General features: G+C 34.5%; 2 protein-coding genes across 5 annotated transcripts in view; one reads left to right on the forward strand and one right to left on the reverse strand.

The window, feature by feature from the left end:
* The window catches only part of LOC128219898 (importin-5-like), a 28,176-nt gene extending 18,173 nt beyond the window's left edge, over nucleotides 1-10,003 (reverse strand). The window contains exons 1-11 of the mRNA XM_052928046.1: nucleotides 9,866-10,003; nucleotides 8,737-8,817; nucleotides 8,240-8,432; nucleotides 6,403-6,505; nucleotides 5,351-5,552; nucleotides 3,588-3,713; nucleotides 3,055-3,175; nucleotides 2,744-2,831; nucleotides 1,172-1,278; nucleotides 645-769; nucleotides 162-251 (exon numbers count right to left, since the gene is read on the reverse strand). Of these exons, the coding sequence (XP_052784006.1) occupies nucleotides 162-251; nucleotides 645-769; nucleotides 1,172-1,278; nucleotides 2,744-2,831; nucleotides 3,055-3,175; nucleotides 3,588-3,713; nucleotides 5,351-5,552; nucleotides 6,403-6,505; nucleotides 8,240-8,432; nucleotides 8,737-8,817; nucleotides 9,866-9,952 (1,323 nt within the window). The 5' untranslated portion in view covers nucleotides 9,953-10,003. The remainder of the gene's footprint in view (nucleotides 1-161; nucleotides 252-644; nucleotides 770-1,171; nucleotides 1,279-2,743; nucleotides 2,832-3,054; nucleotides 3,176-3,587; nucleotides 3,714-5,350; nucleotides 5,553-6,402; nucleotides 6,506-8,239; nucleotides 8,433-8,736; nucleotides 8,818-9,865) is intronic.
* Nucleotides 10,004-11,035: 1,032 nt separating this feature from the next.
* LOC128219764 (cAMP-dependent protein kinase catalytic subunit PRKX-like) overlaps nucleotides 11,036-18,729 on the forward strand; it is a 36,773-nt gene continuing 29,079 nt past the window's right edge. For all 4 annotated transcript variants that reach the window (XM_052927728.1, XM_052927727.1, XM_052927729.1 and 1 more), the window contains exons 1-2: nucleotides 11,036-11,437; nucleotides 18,236-18,404. In XM_052927728.1, coding sequence (XP_052783688.1) covers nucleotides 11,320-11,437; nucleotides 18,236-18,404 — 287 coding nt within the window. In that variant the 5' untranslated portion in view covers nucleotides 11,036-11,319. The remainder of the gene's footprint in view (nucleotides 11,438-18,235; nucleotides 18,405-18,729) is intronic.

The raw sequence follows: 18,729 nt of genomic DNA on the forward strand, positions 1-18,729 counted from the left end.
CTCAATGGAGCGAAGGAATGCTAATAACAGGAAAATTTAGCTATTTAAGTTTGATTCAGGAACTAAGATATCTTTTCATTTTAGAGAAAGGTTGTCATACACACTGTGACACATTACAATGTAGCCTCCAGACCAGTTCAATTCATACGAATATAACTTACTTTATTGTGAAATTTCTTCTGAAAGTTGGGTCCGAAATCTGTTGACAGTTGTCCAATGGCGTTACACGCTGCGTATCTCACTCGTGGATGCTGAAATCAGATCAGGACATAGAGCTTAATTTGTATTTCATCTGAAAGTCTTCATAGTGAACTTTGACATTTAGACATACATACACGTATTCTCTCATGAGTAAATCAAGTACATACAATATATGTGAAATCTGTGTCAATTGAAAGCCATAAATCTGCATAAAAAAGTATTTTTTTACAGTCAATAATAAGTGATGATCATGATAAGCCTATAGGGGCAATCTTATCACTGCATGTATTGTCCAGTCACTTTTTGTAATTGAAATTTCTGAATGCTTATTGATATTGAATTGTGGCTGCATTATAATTAACTCCACGTATTGAATGCCGCCAGTGACCATATTAAGCCTTAACAAGCTAAAATAGCGATCAAAACCATGAAAAGGTTCATACCGGATCTCTCAGGAAGGGCAGAATGCCGTCTAGGATGCTGCCGAGGATCTGTTCCATCTGTTGTTGACACCCCTCGCCACACGCTGATATCGCCATAAGCGCCGCATGCCGGTAGCGCCAGTCAGCTGGGATAGATATAACATTTTTCAGTTATAGTGTTTTTTTAGTAAGGTTAAGAGGATTTTTTGGCATTTTTTAAAATATAAATATATTAATGTGAGCTAAAGCAAAAATATAACAATGTGTCTGGAAGATGTATCATGAGTGAGAGATATTTCAGTTTTAAATCCAACATTATTTTCATTGAAGGGCATAATTCTAGTGTAAAATGCTCTTAAGCTACAGATATTTACAAATGTAATCCTCACTTATTGCAAAATTTAAAATTTCAACTGGCAATTAGCAAACTTATTATCCTCAAGATATATTTAGTGCTTAAAGCAACTATATGCCGCCACTTTGTGGGGGCATAAAAACTGGAATGCATTAGTTCCCATCCAGTACTACTGACAGTTACAACAACTTACTGTTTGCGAGCATCTGTGGTATATTTGCGAGGATGTGTTGTAACATGGTGACCCCTGTCAGGGCACAGCACAGTCGGTCTAGAGCACTCTCACCAGCCACGTTGTTACTGAAACCATGAAATCATAAAAGTAGACCTCCTTCAAGGGGGACAGCAATAAATCTATAGACTCCTGTTAAAGTTATACCAATATTAATGTTATGAACCTCAAAGGAGCCTCTCTAGTCTCCATTTATAAAGCATGGCCCAATTCTGTGAAATTGTTATGGACCAGCATTAGTGTAATCATCTGTAACTGAGGTTGTGGACAAACTAGAGCTATCACAGGAGTGACGAATACACCCAAATGCCGCCTGGACACAGGAATGGCAAACCATTCCTTTGAAAAGAGGCCATAACTCCAAGGTTACTGCACACTGCATCTTCTTTTATCATGCATGTATTGTTTTATTTAAATCTGTTGAGTAATTAAGAAGTTACACCGCTGACAAGAAAAACTAGCCTTTCATGAGTTATCGTCCGGAAACCGTTTTTCTATTTTTAGTAACAGTAACCTTGACCTTTGCCCCACCAGCCCCAATATCGAACTTGACCTGTTTCTTCTGATGTTACACCTGTGTACCAAAAATTGTTCAAATCTGTCTAGCCTTTCATGAGTTATCGTCCGGAAACTGTTTTTCTATTTTTAGTAACAGTGACCTTGGCCCCACCAGCCCCAATATCGAACTTGACCTGTATCTTCTGATGTTACACCTGTGTACCAAACATTGTTCAAATCTGTCAAGCCTTTCATGAGTTATCGTCCGGAAACCGTTTTTCTATTTTTAGTAACAGTGACCTTGACCTTGGCCCCACCAACCCCAATATCGAACTTGACCTGTATCTTCTGATGTTACACCTGTGTACCAAAAATTGTTCAAATCTGTCTAGCCTTTCATGAGTTATCGTCCGGAAACTGTTTTTCTATTTTTAGTAACAGTGACCTTGACCTTGGCCCCACCAGCCCCAATATCGAACTTGACCTGTGTCTTCTGATGTTACACCTGTGTACCAAAAATTGTTCAAATCTGTCAAGCCTTTCATGAGTTATCGTCCGGAAACCGTTTTTCTATTTTTAGTAACAGTGACCTTGACCTTGGCCCCACCAGCCCCAATATCGAACTTGGCCTGTATCTTCTGATGTTACACCTGTGTACCAAAAATTGTTCAAATCTGTCAAGCCTTTCATGAGTTATCGTCCGGAAACCATTTTTCTATTTTTAGTAACAGTGACCTTGACCTTGGCCCCACCAGCCCCAATATCGAACTTGGCCTGTATCTTCTGATGTTACACCTGTGTACCAAAATTTTTTCAAATCTGTCTAGCCTTTCATGAGTTATCGTCTAGAAACCATGAAAACTGACAGACCGACAGACCGACAAGCTCACTCCTATATAATTAAAAGGTTTAGAGTGTTACTGATATTATTGACCAGTATTATTGTTATGGACTGTAACAGTTGTTGAGGTCCAGTACTAATGTCTTGGACTGCAACAATCCTGTTATAAGGTAATGTACCAGAGATTTAACTACCTGTCCTCATCCTCATTTTCCATTTCATCCTGCACAGCCCAATCCTCTTCTTCATCTAAATCCACCATCATAGCAAGGATCTGGGGTACTGTATCAGGCAATGAGAGGTGAACAGTATATTAGAACAAGCAAATACTCAAAAGCAGTTTGAAAGAGTAAGTATATGGCAGATAAAATGGAAATTCTCATTTGCCCAATTGTACGCATAGAAAAGCTGATTCTGGGCTTGTAATTAACTTCAAAGCATTGTACATGTACTTAGTAACATTACATGTTTGCCAAAACATAACAGAAGTAAATGGAAGACTAACCCAGCATAGGGAGAAGTTTGGAACATTTGCGGACCATCCCCGGAGCACTCTCAGACAGAGTAACAATCGCCTCCAGTCCCAGCTGTCTCCACGTGTCTGGGAGATTTGTGTCTGACATCACCTGCACAGAGAAAGGATAATTGAGGCCATCTTAGTTTTGATTATCTAACTGCAAAAAACTCTACATGTTATAATAATAACCTTGTGTCCTGGGCCCTATTCATATGAATAATACTTACCCCTATATAGACCTCGGCAATTTAATTTGGTTTATGGAATATGTCATAGTCCAATGAACAAGCCCATAGATGAGGGCAGCACAAATACATGACCTCTTGGGTTATCCTCATTTAGTCACCAGTAAGTCCAACAAGGGGCCTAACTCAATAATTATTAAATAGTTATTTACCTTGCAATACATGTGTGTATTGTCTCTGGCAACATGACGTGTAACAAGTTTCTTTGAATATTTTGAATGGAATCGCTGGTCTCTTTCTTCGTAACACAGACAAGGTTAAAATTTCAATGTTTACCTTCATACAGAAGGTGATGACATTTTCCACCTGGGGTCGCAAAAACTTGGGCACATTTTCTGCTATATCTATTAGGCATTTCAGCAGGGCGTCATCGTCTTGTTGTTCAACACTCACGGAGATTGCCTGAAACAGTTAAGCATCAGATAATGTAACTTCATTGTATTTCCAGTCTTATGTACTTTGTCTTGTTACTTGATAGGGGTATGAACTTTATCATACTGGCATAGAACTTTATGCCAAATAAAATATTTTTACTATACGAATGTTTTCTATATACAGTCGAACCTCGCTATGTCGACGTCGGATAAGCTGACTTTCCGGTTATGTCGACTTTTTTTTCCGGTCCCAAATTTATTCCTTCTTATTCTATATAAAATAAATCTGTTTGAGTCGATTTTTTTATCTCGACTTTTTCGCTATGTCAACCTCGTTTTTCAGTCCCAGTGGTCGAATTTCACACATTTCCTATGTTCTTTATGTTGAACTGTATATCGAGACGTAGGTGTGAAAATATTTATAACGGTTTGCGGCATGTCGCAAAGTACCACGTGTGTCAATATAACAAACTGTCATAATTGGGGGATACAAAAATGTAATTGGTAAGTGCGAATAATTAAAGTTGTTTGTTTATGTATTTAATTAAAGAGACATTTATTGCTCAAGCTCTTTGGTATTGTATAAAACATGAACATTTTATTGATTAGATATCAATCCCGAATGGGAATAACTTCAAAATGTCAAATGTTTGTTCCACTGCTCTGGTCCTCAGAGTAGGACCCGGTATAAAATCTTACAATGTACAAATCTATGCATTTTGTGGTTTTATATGTGTTTTGAGTGATCCATAAAGGCAAAAGAAATACATTTGACACAAAGAATTCTTCTTTTGTTTCACTTCATTTTTCAATAATAAGTAGGCTGTTTTCACGACGAAAATATTTAACAAGACCGTTCAATTGTGGATGGGACAATCCAACTCAAACGTGGTTTTTTTTGTAATTCGGATGAGTCGACTTTTCATTATCTTGATTTTTTTCACTAGGTCCCGAAAAAGTCGACATAACGAGGTTCAACTGTACCACAAATTTAAATGTGCTTAAATAAAACATCAGCTGTGTTTTAGTTTTGGTTACACAGGTGTCCATTTCCAGGATGAACCATTATGGTGCCCATTATGAAATACCACAAGATAGTTCCCCTGCTGCCATTGAGATGCAGACACGTATATGCGGTCGATGACAATAAAACAACTCATCATTGAAATTCTACAATGACAATCCGTGGCGTTGTTCAAATGCTTGATTATAATCAATTATTGAATGAAAAAGCAAATAGAGACTTTGTCATAATCAATTATTGAAATTAAATTCTAATCATTGCTAGATAAATGACAAGAACCAAACAGATAAGTGGGAAAATGATATTTGGAGTTATAACAATGAAGCCAAAATGCAAACAGTGAAGTGTCTGTACTATCGTGAGTATAATTGATTAAACTATTCCTTTGATTTTCAATGTGACAGAGCTGTACACTGGTGTAGTTTAAAGAACCAAGGTAGCTCTAACCAGGGTTACATTCTGTCTATGCACTTTGCTCCAAAAACCCTAAAATGACCAACAATCTTATCGAAGCATTCACCAAATGCGCAAAGCTTGAGTGCAAGTATAAATAAGCTTACAAAAATTGATTTTCAATCTCTCATAATCAACAGTATAATTTGGCCGATTCCCCCCACTAGTGATTACTGAACCATCCAAACCTGTATCATAGCAGGCAGCAGATCCTTCAGGTGGTGTACAATAGCTCCCTCACCCTCGTTACTGACGAGGAACGCGGTGGTCGCCTTGACCGCCTCACTACACACAGCATGGTGGTCCTGGAGGGCGAGACTCTGTACCAACATCTGCCGTATAACCTCCATATAGTGGGCCTGCTGACTGCCAAATATCCCTGGCACAACGCTAAAAGGGATAAACAAAATTGAAAAGTTTGTCAAGCCAATATTTACATAGATCAATTATGTATTTCAACATCTCGCCTCAACTTGAACAATTATATTGCTGCCAATGATCATATTTTTCTTTAACACCTTTTATCCCGTCTTACCAACGATCATATCAAACAATTGCTTCTTTTATACGGATAATTGTAGGTTATAATAATAACTATTTTGAAAGTAATTGTTTAATTCTTCAGTTTAAACATACCTTATTTGATTTGAAAGCAAACCATTCAATTTCATTTTTAACACCGATTTAATGTAGTGTTTTTTCTCTACTTAAAATGGGACCTTCAAAAATTATTATGCTTAATACAGATTTACTACATATTTTTATTATTGGAGTAAAGTGTCGCTCTATTCATATTTCAAAATGCTCTGGCTCTCTTCACAAAAGTTAGGGTAATATCACAATCATTATGTTTATATAACCTACTGGATACAATCATGATCTTACAATATTTTGCCATATGCCCCTCGATAACACGACCCATAACTGCTTAGTTATTTTTTATGATTAACTGATACAGACAATATACTATCTAGGCAAAAATAAAATGGTTTTGTTAGGGTTATGTCCTATCAAAACAGGAAGGATAGGTAGGCTTTAAAAAATTTTTATTAGGGTTTAAGTCAGAACATTATTGACATCATTAGATGATGGCGTTAAAGTAATCTTCTGTATAAAGCTTTAAAGGTTTTAAACTACATATTAATACAATTTTTGTACTGGCTATTTAAATGATTGGGTCTGCGCCTATTTCATAGGTATGGTCGGGTAACCCAAACCAAATTATTTTTTTAAGCCTTACCTGAAGATGTGGAGGGCACTTTCTTTAAGACTAGGATCCTCTGAATTAGCACATTCAAACATGAACTTGAGAAACTCGCCCCACTGTTGTACATTATCCTCATCTGAAGGTGGGAAAACATGTTATAATGTTCCAACAGTCACAGCAAAAGGAAGACAAATCAGACATAAGTATAATTAAATCTACATTAAGGAACCAAAACAGTGATTTCTTTTCCCCAGCATCCTGAGTCCAATACTCAGGACCCAAACTTCTTAAATAATGGTATGCGCAATGACGGGATGTTTCTGTGCATACCTCTATGCTTGTGACTAGCTGAAGTCGCTTATGACCCATGGTAAAGAAATTTGCAATATGAAGGGACATCAACCTAAGTTTAAAATATAAAATGGTAAAAGATGAAAATTACATAGAATGACTAAAGTGCAAACAGCCAAGAAAGGCATATAAAAACAACAACACAACTTCGTAATACAACTTTATACAACTCACCCTTTCAATAAGTTATGACTAAATGTTTCAAAAACCTTGATAAACTGTCTATAAACAATTTCAGAATTACTTTCATCCCATTTAATGAAATATTGGAAAGTATGTTAATTACATCTTCATATGATTTTACACACAAAAATACAACAAAATATCAATATTATAAGCATATTATAAATTTTGATAAAAACAAATAAAATATTTGACAGACTTGTACATTTAATTCTACAAAGTCAGAAGGGTGTTCATGCTGGTCTCTTTGAGTGAAGAAATAGCCGGGTGCAGCATCCACGCGTAGCCCTTTAGCTAGAACCCTCAGTGTTCTGCCAAGGATTGAAAAAGATGGGGCCGAATGGCCCAGCAGTCATGAAAATAAGGGGCCATTTTCAAAAGTGAAGGGCCATGACCTTTGCCAGGGGAAAAATGAAAACTTGTAAATGAAAGTGTTTTATTTAACCATTATATACATGGTGTAACATCCACATGCATGTCTTGTTAATGTTGATTTTAAAGTTTTTACATTCAGAAGTAGTGACTGCATTACTTTTCTTATGTTTTAAACATATAGTGCATTTCATAGTTTGAGTTTGTTCATCAAACAACAACCAGGAAAAGTCGGAGAGCCATCTTTTCTGGAATGAGCTTGTTTCACTTTTTTTCTTGTCAGATGGATTTGCAGACGTTTTAGCATCGCAGTTATCTACAGGCAATGTATTAGAATTTTCTGCTAATATGCAGTCAGTTTCGCTTATTGAACTGTTTGGGGGAGTAATGTCTTTCGCGGTATTAATATTGCCGTCCAATATATTTGCTTTGTGTTTCTTCGCTTCAGGAACAGTGAAGAAATCAAACATAGTTCGAGTTGTTTTCTTTTTCTCAGCCATAATGATAACATTGATTTAGTAAAAAAAATATGCTACCCCTCGCGATTGGATAGTTACACGTATACGGACCAATGAAAATCATTGTTTTATCGAATGAACGCTGTGCTGTAAAACTTCTGAAAAATAAATCGATTAAATCAACGGCTCTTGGAAAATTTGATTAAGTCAAAACGGCTTTTTGAAGAACGGGCGCGCCGATCGGCCTGTCTACAGGTATTTCTTTGTGCCATCCCAATTTTTTCTGCGCCAATGGCGCAAGGGCGCGTCCTTGGCAGAACACTGAACCCTAATGTATATACAAGATATATTCAATAATTAAACTATTCTAATCTCACGATTAAAATCATATTATTATTCTAAAATTCTAATATCAATAACATGAAGGCAGTGTACTATATTGAAAGTAATCGTTGCAAGGATCCTCATCAAGCAGAAGTAAGTGCAATGAAAAAGTAGACATTTACCAATAAGGTTTCTAGCGAGTTCAGCAGTAGCATCGCAGACTTTTCTCTTAATAGGAGGTGTGAGTTCCTCCTGTATAGCGCTCATCAACTCTTTCTTCAAGCCAGCCTGCAACTCGGCAGGAATCTTTGGCCACCATTCACTGAACTCATTAGTAAACAGGCGTCTCAACAACACTGCGGCTAGGGTGCGGATCTGTTGTGTGTAAACAGATACCATGTACATGTTAAACAAATTCAAGACAATGGCAATAGTTTTTAGTATCTTTCCAATAGGTGTTAAACTCAATTTCATTTAAAGACACTTTTACTGTTAAATTATCACGTTATAAAATGCATGAGAGTGATTGATTTGCAGAACTTTTATTAAAGCAAGTTTTGTCACATTAGACACAACGTAATAGCAAGTTGAACCACAAATCTTACTTTTACTTAATTATTTCAAATACTAAAACATTATTCTAGAATGTAAATGCCTGAAACATTGCTGTTTAACCAACCTCAATAGCATTGTCGGCACTTCTCAATGATGTCACAAGAAATGTGATCTTCTGTGGCATAGGAATCTGATCATATGTTTCCTGAAACACACATTTTCATTTATTTAAAAAAAACTAAAGTGAAATATTTCAGGCTTGCTCGATAGTAAACATCTATTCATCTGACACATTACATGAAAACAGTAAGTTGTTGTCTGTTGCGTGATTTCTACTGCCTTACACAATTGCAAAGAAATATGTTTTTAGAAATTAAGATCTGAACTGACAACCAAATATAGTCATTTAACCAAATTTGTTTTGTGGATGTTTCATTATAATGCACATGTAATTGAAGCATAAATGACAGTCTGTTGCTCATTGGTTAATAACCTTTAGCACAAAGGCAAGTGGCCAGATAAGACATTCCAGTCAATAGCCAACTAACTGATAAGCAGTCCATATTGGTATAGGCCCTTTTAGGAATATTAGAAAAGTGCAAATGTATATACCAGTATGACCTTATGGGAGGGCATAACTTGTGCATAACTGAATAAATTATCTAATGAATTGTGTAGATGATACAATAGTAAATGATTTTATTTTTTCTGTAAACGCATTCCGTTTCAAATATGGATTGGTACAATTACTTTGAAATTTTATAATTTATTTCAATCAGTCAAAAAGTGCTAGAAGGGCAGCACAGCACATTTCTGGAAGTCAAAAAGGGCAGTTAGACATTAAATTGTGCTCAAAACAACCAGCTTAAAACACTTTTTTGCATATTACATTTCGATAACCATAAAATTGATGTCAGTGGACTTAAAGGGAAGGATTTACCAGGAAAATGAAAAAATCTTGTTGCATAGCATGTCTGGAAATACGAGACTTAAACTAGCTCAAAAGAAAATGTACTAGTCTCTTACTTTAATATCATTAAAAATAAACATTACAGAAACAGTGTTATACATGTTATGAAGTCTGCATGACATGCGATGATTCACATTGCACATCAAAAACTCACGTGGAGTTGCCATCACCACGATAAAATCCGAGGAGTCCAAATAAAATGTCAAAAGAAAGTCAAATTTCAATAAGCACGTTATAAGTCAACAGAAGTTGATTTAGAAAATAATAGCTTTAAACACAATACCTCTGTTTTAGTTCTTGTTTCATTGTCTGGGTTCATAAGAGTCTGCAAAAGAGACTCAAACTGTTTTTGTTCCGACTCCCCGGCCATTTTGCGGGATTGCTGGGAATTTTCTCAAAAGCCAGTGCCCTATGGTTTCCGCGCGCAGTTTTTTTAAAAGGATTGCAACTATGAACTTTTGTTTTGAATCCTTATTTATATATATATTACACGATAATAATCATAATAATAATAATACAGTAGTCGTCCGAAATCCTAGCGCATACATCTTGGCTAGGTAAAATATCGTAAATCCTTGTATTCATGTGCATACACATTCGACCCAAAGTTAAAATATTCCAAAAGTGCATATATATATGTGCACGTATGTACACGGATCGTTCACAGCCTCATTTTTCACAGCAACATTTTCAGCATGCTATTTAAAGGTGTTCTTTAGCATAACAGGAATTTACAGTAGATGAAGAATGTCAGTAACACTCGAAAGAGGAGTTGATGATTAAACAGAGATAAATATAATTCAAATAACTCATTTTTGTTACCCAAATACCGACTACTATTTGAGAACATTTATACTCTTTGTTATACTTCTTAGCAATGTTTTGACTGAAAGATGTCGGCCGAAATGAGATCTTTGTTCAAAAATATGTTTACACGACCTACAGAACATAAACTATATCTTTATATTTTCCTAAGCTACATATTATGGATGTGTTGGGGTTTTTTTATAAAAAAAACTGCTCACTAGTACACTCAGCTGTCATTGTGGCATAGATGATACCGGCTCTGCGGCAGAGAACCCCGGTTCGGTCCTTATTGCCGGCATTACCATTCCTTTTTGTGATTTCTTTCATGACGCCGAAATATAAATATAAAATTAAGCAGTATCGGGTGATTTATTTAATATTCATGCTATTAAATGGTATGAATTCCGCATTAAATTTCAAAATAAGTCAATTTCAAATTATGTTAAAAATCGAATTCCAGCATCTTACATTCATAAATCGTCGTAATGTGGTCATGATAAGCAATCGACTGTCAATAAAACAAATAAAGCCACTATTTCGTACTTGGTACTTTTGATCGAATATATTAAATTTTGACTATACGGTAGCGGAATTTCCTAAATTAGTAGTTGCTGTCCCGTAATTGGTGTTTAAGGGGAGACAACTATATTCAATTCATACAACTTACCTGTCAAACTTCAAAACGGTAGTCATTGTAAAAGCAGCGTCGATAAGAATGGATTAGTGTACAGTTCACAGACTATTGAACACGATGTATCAATCAATAGTATATATATCTTAAAATGGTTTACAAATTTAAAGTGGTAATTAAATGAACAAATTGTTTATTTGGGGAGTTAGTAGAATTTGGAATTTGGCAGAAATCAGCTGATTGACTTGGGAGTTTGGTTCAGTGATTGCTTTACAGTTTGTTTCGCGTGACTGTTCACAATGGCATCAGCTAAAGTTGCCAAAGTGAAGAAACAGGTCCCAGGTGGTAAAAAAGGGGTTGATTTACAAGAAGAGAGCTCAAGAAAATTATCGGATTATGAAATCCTGTCAACAATTGGTGGGTACTGTTATCGTGTAGACATATTTAGTGTTTTATTTTAGCCATAATATTAATCTGAAATAAATGTAAATTTTACCCAAGTATTTGATCATTTCAATCACAAAATCAAGGAATTGAAATTCAGCATTTTTTTTTATATTTACCATTATTATGGTTATCATAAAAAGACCCATTCATAAATTTTCCATTTTCAGAAGTCTACCATAAATTTTGAAATACATGCTCTTAAATTCTAAGCATATTAAAGTAATAAAAGTGATAAAAAAGAGCATAAAAAATAGAGTAAACATACATGATGGTTGGGTATTTAAAGACTGGCTAGACGGGACCATTTCCAAACCATCTAAAATCTCGGTACATGTCCGGAAATCATTCAAAAGTCTTCGAAATTTCTGCTAAAACAATAACAAATTAGCATTTCTGTTTTATACGTTTTTTATTTATTATTAATTTTAATTTGTTATCTTTGTATCAAATCACAATACAAATTAATTATAATAATATAATCACAATAAAATTTAATATATCAGGTTATAAAAGTTAATAATAAGAACAACAAAGAACAATTAACAGCTTATTTATCTTCCTTAATACAGAACATAAAAATGATAACAACATCTTAACTAGTGTTGGTTCTTCGTCGGGGGGGGGGGAGTTTTTAGTTTAAAATAGGGCTGGTAACACATAATACTTGATAATGTTTGGACAGATACTTTCTGAACAATATACTCACTAAAAGGAAACCCATACAGAGAAAGGTACTGTATCAAAAATAACTCAAATGCGTGTACTACCAATAATTGGCAATTACACATTTTGCACAAATAATCATGTTTCACTGAACCACTATGTTAAAAATAATAATGGGACTCATTTTAACCATTTGAAACTCATTCATGAATAGCCCTTATCCGAAATATGTTCGAACAATTTGGCGACTGCTTTTATTTTTTCCGATTTCTGGACTGGTTCCGAGATTTCCATTGGTCCAGAAATGGTTTGGCCCGGCCAGTCTGTCATACCCAACCTACACGATACCTAGATCTATTTAAGTCAATATAAATAGTCGCCATCTGAGTCTTCTTGTGTTTTTCGGCGTTAAATAGCATTCACTAACATATGAATGTCCAAATGGATATTTTACAGATTATTTTTCCTAATTATGATTTTTTTTTGACATTTCATGAGTGTTATGACACAATTTTCTCTGACATATTACTGGTAATCTGGACCAATTTCTACATTTTTGAATTATGAAATATCTCATTAGTTGACAATATTTTCTCTGAATTTCATAAAATCATAGCATGCTATTATTTGTAAGTATATTGTTGACCTGTGTCACTTCTGCTGAAGTGCAAATTGTACATGTATATAAAAATAGTCCATAATTACAAGAAAGATAATAGCCTTACATTAAATTATATTGTTTCCCTATTGAGTAAGCATTTATAGCCACAGGCTAGGGTATCTGTCTGTGAATAGAACAAGAGGTCATGGGTTTCATTTTCAACACATTCACAATCCAATTTCTGCAGTACAAAATATTTGTAGGGTACCAATGAGGGACAGCGTTTTTAAAACTTCAAATCTCACTCTCTCAGCTTCTTTCCCCTGTTTGCCTCTTGATTCCTAGAATGTTGAATGTTCAGATATGAAAACAGCTTAACATATGGTACTTTTTCTTCAACATGAATGTATATAAACACTTCATAATTGTTAGCAAACAAGATTTAATGGTTTGTATCTGTTTCTCCTGTGAGGTAGGAGTTTTTATTGGGATGTAATAACAGAAGGTCTGAACTGTTACAGCCTTGTACAAAGCCAAACATGCAATAAAATCTAAAGGCTATTCCAAAACACATACATAAAAAATACAGAGAATTAGAGGGCAGATCCGGCATTTTATGTACCCGGTAGCTTTTCATGTCTATGTGTTTTTGTTGTTAGCTCTTAGGTCTTAATAAGGAGCATTGGAACAGAGTTGTTGCTATCACAGTCAGATAATATAATCAATCAATATTATGAAAAAAAATTTATAATAACATATTGCCTAATATCAATTCAATAAAAAAAGATCAAGAGAAGGAGTCTTTAAATGAGTATTAAAACTTAAAATTAATGTCAAATACTTAAAAGGATTTAAACGTACGACAAAATTTAATGGATTTAAATTCTTTTTAAACTTATTGATGCAATGATTAATGCTTAAGTCTTAATACCGCAAATATAAATGCTTTATGGGCTTAAGATCATCTCAAAAAGATTTAATACTGATTATTGTATTGCTGTTCAATTGAACACTGGGGAGTAGGGTGTCTTTTGAGGTTGCGATGTATAATGTTTATATTTTGATGTGACTGTTCAATTAATAACACAATTTGTTTGAGTCCTGTGGGACCAAAGTTTATTACATACCCCGGTTCATGTTTGCACTATTCAAAGAGATGTAAAATATGAAGCCTTCAAGAAATTCTGAATGGTCAATATATTGTAAATTAGATATTGATTGAGTGTTGAATTTTTATCCATTCATGTACTTATTCCATAATTTTTAATACCCAGCAGCTGTTATTTATTACATTGTTAATTTGTTAAATTTAATTGAAATCTTCTGTCATGGTATATTTAACAGCACTTTAATACAGATACCGATACCAAATGAATTATTTATTGTGTGAAAACTGATCTTCATGAAATTTGTTGAACAATAATGTTGTCACAAAGAATAATGTTGTCCCATTAGGTGAAGATTTACGGACCTGTTGGTTTATGTTGTGGGGTCCAATTGACATTGCGACATTGTTGCATCAGAAGCTGAAACAGGTACTCACATAACACTTGGTACCGAAAATAAAATTTGCCCATATATTAATTAACCCGTTTGAAGTCCCATATTACTCTTGCAATGTCGGCAGTGTGCAGACTACAAGTGCTATTTTGCTACATACAAAGATTACCCAGAATGCACCAGTGTGCATATTGTGCATTTTACAAATGCTACATTTTGTATATTGGAGTATACATTTTAGATTACCCCAGAATGTGCCAGTTGAGAAATATTTAATCTGACAAACTCAGTGCACATGCGTTACAAGTAGCCACCACAAAGAATACCTAGAATTTGTATAAAAATCGTGAATATATAAACATTATAAAAAATAAAATTATGCAACAGCAGCAGGTTGATTATATTTCTTTCATGATCTGTCTTTTGACTGGGCCGGTATTTCAGACATTGTTTAAATACAGACGATGAACGTTATTAAAAACAGTTTTTTTATGCACATTAATTTTAGTTGTAATGTAACTATTTATTTGAATTGCTGACAATTTTTTTTATTCTACCATTAATGCATATAATATAATTATATGCTATTGATCATGAGCATAATGACAATTAACTATCGATTTGATGTCAGCAGTTATTTCATGCAATTTCACAAAACTTGGATAATTTCAAGACAAAAAAAAAATCAATCAATCTATGAGAGTACAGCTTTAAATGCGTGTTTGACTATCACTACTGGACTAATAAGGTATAAGCTCATTCAGGCTCACAAAATTGAGAAAAGGAATGTGCATTGTAATTTAGCTAATGTATACGTAACGGAACAAAACAGAATAATTACTGCACTGTCTTCTGTACAATTCATTCATATATTTCCAGCCACACTATGGCTCATCAGCAGAAAATCTGTTGTCGGTGTTATTTATAGACAGATACATGTACACTAACACCTACTATCCTGGAGATCAGCAGGAATTATCTTGCTGGAATCTTGTCTAATTGATAACACTAGATAGACTATATATTCCCCCTGCAAGCTTAGTAATATTTACCACTGACACTGCAGAATCACCTTTCAAGATTTTAATGAATAATTATGAGTGATCTGTGAATTAAACCTACCTGGTTATTATGGTGCCTTTAATGCTTACTGAGTAATTTTTGCACTCATTTTAATCAACTATTATTATAAGTTTAAAATGTTTTGTTCAAAGGTACTTGTCAGCTGTAACAGTTGGAAAATAGTCTAACACACTTGAAACTGTAAAGTCGATCTCACCATGAGTATATGTTGATATAAACATTTTTTTTATGTGCTCCTTCCTCATGTCATTCAGGTGTTCTTGTTTTTTTGCTACAATACTGTTCAACATTCTTGTTATACTATTTGTACAGACAGTCATGTATGTGCTAAACCAAAGCACACCTCCAATCCATGGGTTTTGTTTCAAGCACTTCTACAAGTCGAAAACAGATCATTGAACAGATCCTAGTTAGAGCTGATGAACACACAGATAGGCTGGCAGGCTATAATATGATAAATGTTTTACTATTATATCTTTACAAGTGAGTAAGAGACCCTTGGTGTGCCGGAGATTAGATTTGTCAGTTTTGCTCTCTAGATGATATGGAGGATGAAGTGCATTTCAGAACTGCACATGTAGGTGGTAGTATCAGTCACGGATGGTGGTTTTATTTTATTATATATATATAATAACGTAAAGACGTGATATTTTTTAAGAACTTACCATCAGGGCTTTTAAAACTGACAATTTGCAAGTCTGGACCAATTTTGACCACATGGGACTGATTTTAGTAGCAGAAAATGTTTAAATAGTTAGGGTCGAGAGTAAGTCAAGATAAGTTAGGCAAAACAAAAAAAAATGTCTGTTTCGGGTAACCTTCCCAAAATTTCTAGGTAGGGTAGGTAGGGATTTTTTTTGATTTTTTTATTATTATTTTTTCAAAATCTGTCGTAAGTTCAGAGTGTTTTCTTGCACATGGCAGTCTTTCCCACATTACTGTCATTGCCTGACTTTGTTTTATCATATAAACAATAATTCTGATTAAAATCTGCATTTATCCGCCCTTCGTAACTCTCTATTCGCTAACGAATATTTTTTTTGCTCTGAAACGAAAAAAAAATAGTTAGGGTCACATTTTTATAGGTAGGGTCGGGTTACCCGAAACAGACATATTTTTTTTTTAGGCCTTAGCATGCATATAATGAAAACAAAACATAATAATTTCACCATCCCAACCGATATATGACTTCCACCTTCTGAAATGCTCTTGAATTTGAGTTTGAATAATAACAGAGACCAGTGATTGGTGAAGTAGGGCAAGCGTTAATCTAACCTTACTTAGTAAACTGTTTTGTTCGTATCCCTTTTTCTTCAATGCAGCGCATACACTGCAAGCGGGAAACCAAATAGGAAATGTTTTTTGCAAACCTGTTTACTGAATGCAGGGCAGATTGTTTACCAGTGTGTAACTGTTAAAGTGTATGTAGGGGGCAATGTGGTACAGTAAAAGTACATGTCCATCTTTTTTTACCGAGAATTCACAATGGGATTGAGCCTGACATATGGTGGTCTTTCTAGATGTTTCCTTAAAGACTCACAGATTGACAGTTATGACAACTTTTATTTTTTTTGTCTAGGAAAGAGCCAAGTTATGTGTAAATGTATGGAAATCAGTAATATAAGTCTGCTGACAAAAGATCAGATCGCAGTTTGTCATATGAATGTTTGAAAAATGATGTTTTATGGATAAAATTTTAACTAAGTGACAGGTACTAATGCTTTAAGAAAAATGAAAAAGTTTGGTAGTTTTAAAAACAATTGGGATATGGTCTATTGTGAGTTTTCGTATATGATTGAATTGAAGGCATTGAAGTCAAAATCGGCTTGTTTTGATACAAACAAAAAATATGTCCAAACTGTGCAACTTTAAAATTGAACCCCAATGAAATGTTTTTTATAGTGCACATGTATGTGAATAACATTTAACATGAAAGCTGTCTTCACAAATTCAAGCTACTTTTCATAGAGATTTTTTTAACAAGTTTTTGCTTAACTTTAATCCTCTTAAGTTGGAGGGATCTTGATTGCCCTCAGCCTTCTCATTACTTACTCATTCAGCAAGCATTTCTCGTCTACAGTTTTGAAAAACAGTATAGAAGACTAATACATTTTACTACTGGGATGGGTATGTTTTGCCTGCACCGATTTTGTTTGGTCATGAATAGCACTCATGATGTCTGTTCCAAGTTTATTCACAAAACAATGACTGAGAAAACTGTAATTACCTCAAAATGCACAGGGAGATCTCACAATTTCCTATGATGAACAATGGTGAAACAAGTAACAGTAGAGTAATTAACCTATGAAACCATGTGGCAGGTATATCTCATGATTCCTTGGAGATTTGCTCCTGATTTAAGATTTTTTCGTGCTATAAAAATGTGCCTTTTGTGTAAATGTTATTGTATGATTATAGATTAAAAGGATTTGTGCCTTCTGTTTTCCAGGAAAAAAGAGCTTTGTTTTTTTAGGGGGAAACATATTTTTTAGTAATTTTAAAAATGAATCTCAATATTTTTGAAAGAAAATAAACGGTAATGATGTTAATTGTTAATGTGATCATGCTCGGGTCATTGACACACATCTTATTGCACACTAGTGCAGATTTTCTAAGGCAGCACATTAGCACTTCATTATATGCCATGCTTCTTCATTTCCCCAGAAACAATCTTGTTTTATTCACAACCAATTGATGTGCAAGAGTTAGGCAAACTTTTCAATATCAAATAAAGTTCTCCTTGATGGCTCAGTAAGAAGCACTCCTGTAGTATTGTCTATCTAGATATATTTATCTTTTTTGTCCTTGTCTTAAATCGACTCATTTACATTGATACTTTTTTTCACACTTAGTAAAACAGCGCTATTTGTTTGAAATTTCATTTGAGATGGTCTGCAATCAAAGTTATTCTTTTATTTCAGGTACGGGTACGTTTGGGCGGGTGGTGCTCGTTCGAAATCGGGAAACGCGGAACTACTTTGCGCTCAAGGTTATGGCGGTAACAGAGGTGATTCGGCTCAAGCAGATAGAACATGTGAAGAACGAAAAAGAAATCCTTTCATCCATATCACATCCATTCATCGTGAACATGTATGTTGTTATAGGAACATAACTTTGTTAGACCAGCTTGGTAGAGTTAACTATATTTTGCTTCCATGCTATCTGTCCATGTTTCATAAACAAATTCTACTGTTGACAAAATATAGCATCTAAAGTAGAAGTTTGTAAGTTGATTTACAAAAATATATCATGAAAAATTGTTTGTACTTTTCATGCACAAGACTGAAATGGCAAGTTAACATTTAAAAGGTTGCAAAAGCATCATCAGCCCTTAGTGTTTTTTTGTCCATACTTACTCAAGAAGTCCTTGGTTCAGTTCAGGGCATTTCTGCAACTGTCCGCAACTGTCCGTGTT

This window comes from Mya arenaria, chromosome 15 (genome assembly GCF_026914265.1).
Source record: "Mya arenaria isolate MELC-2E11 chromosome 15, ASM2691426v1".
Classification (NCBI taxonomy): Eukaryota; Metazoa; Mollusca; class Bivalvia; order Myida; family Myidae; genus Mya; species Mya arenaria.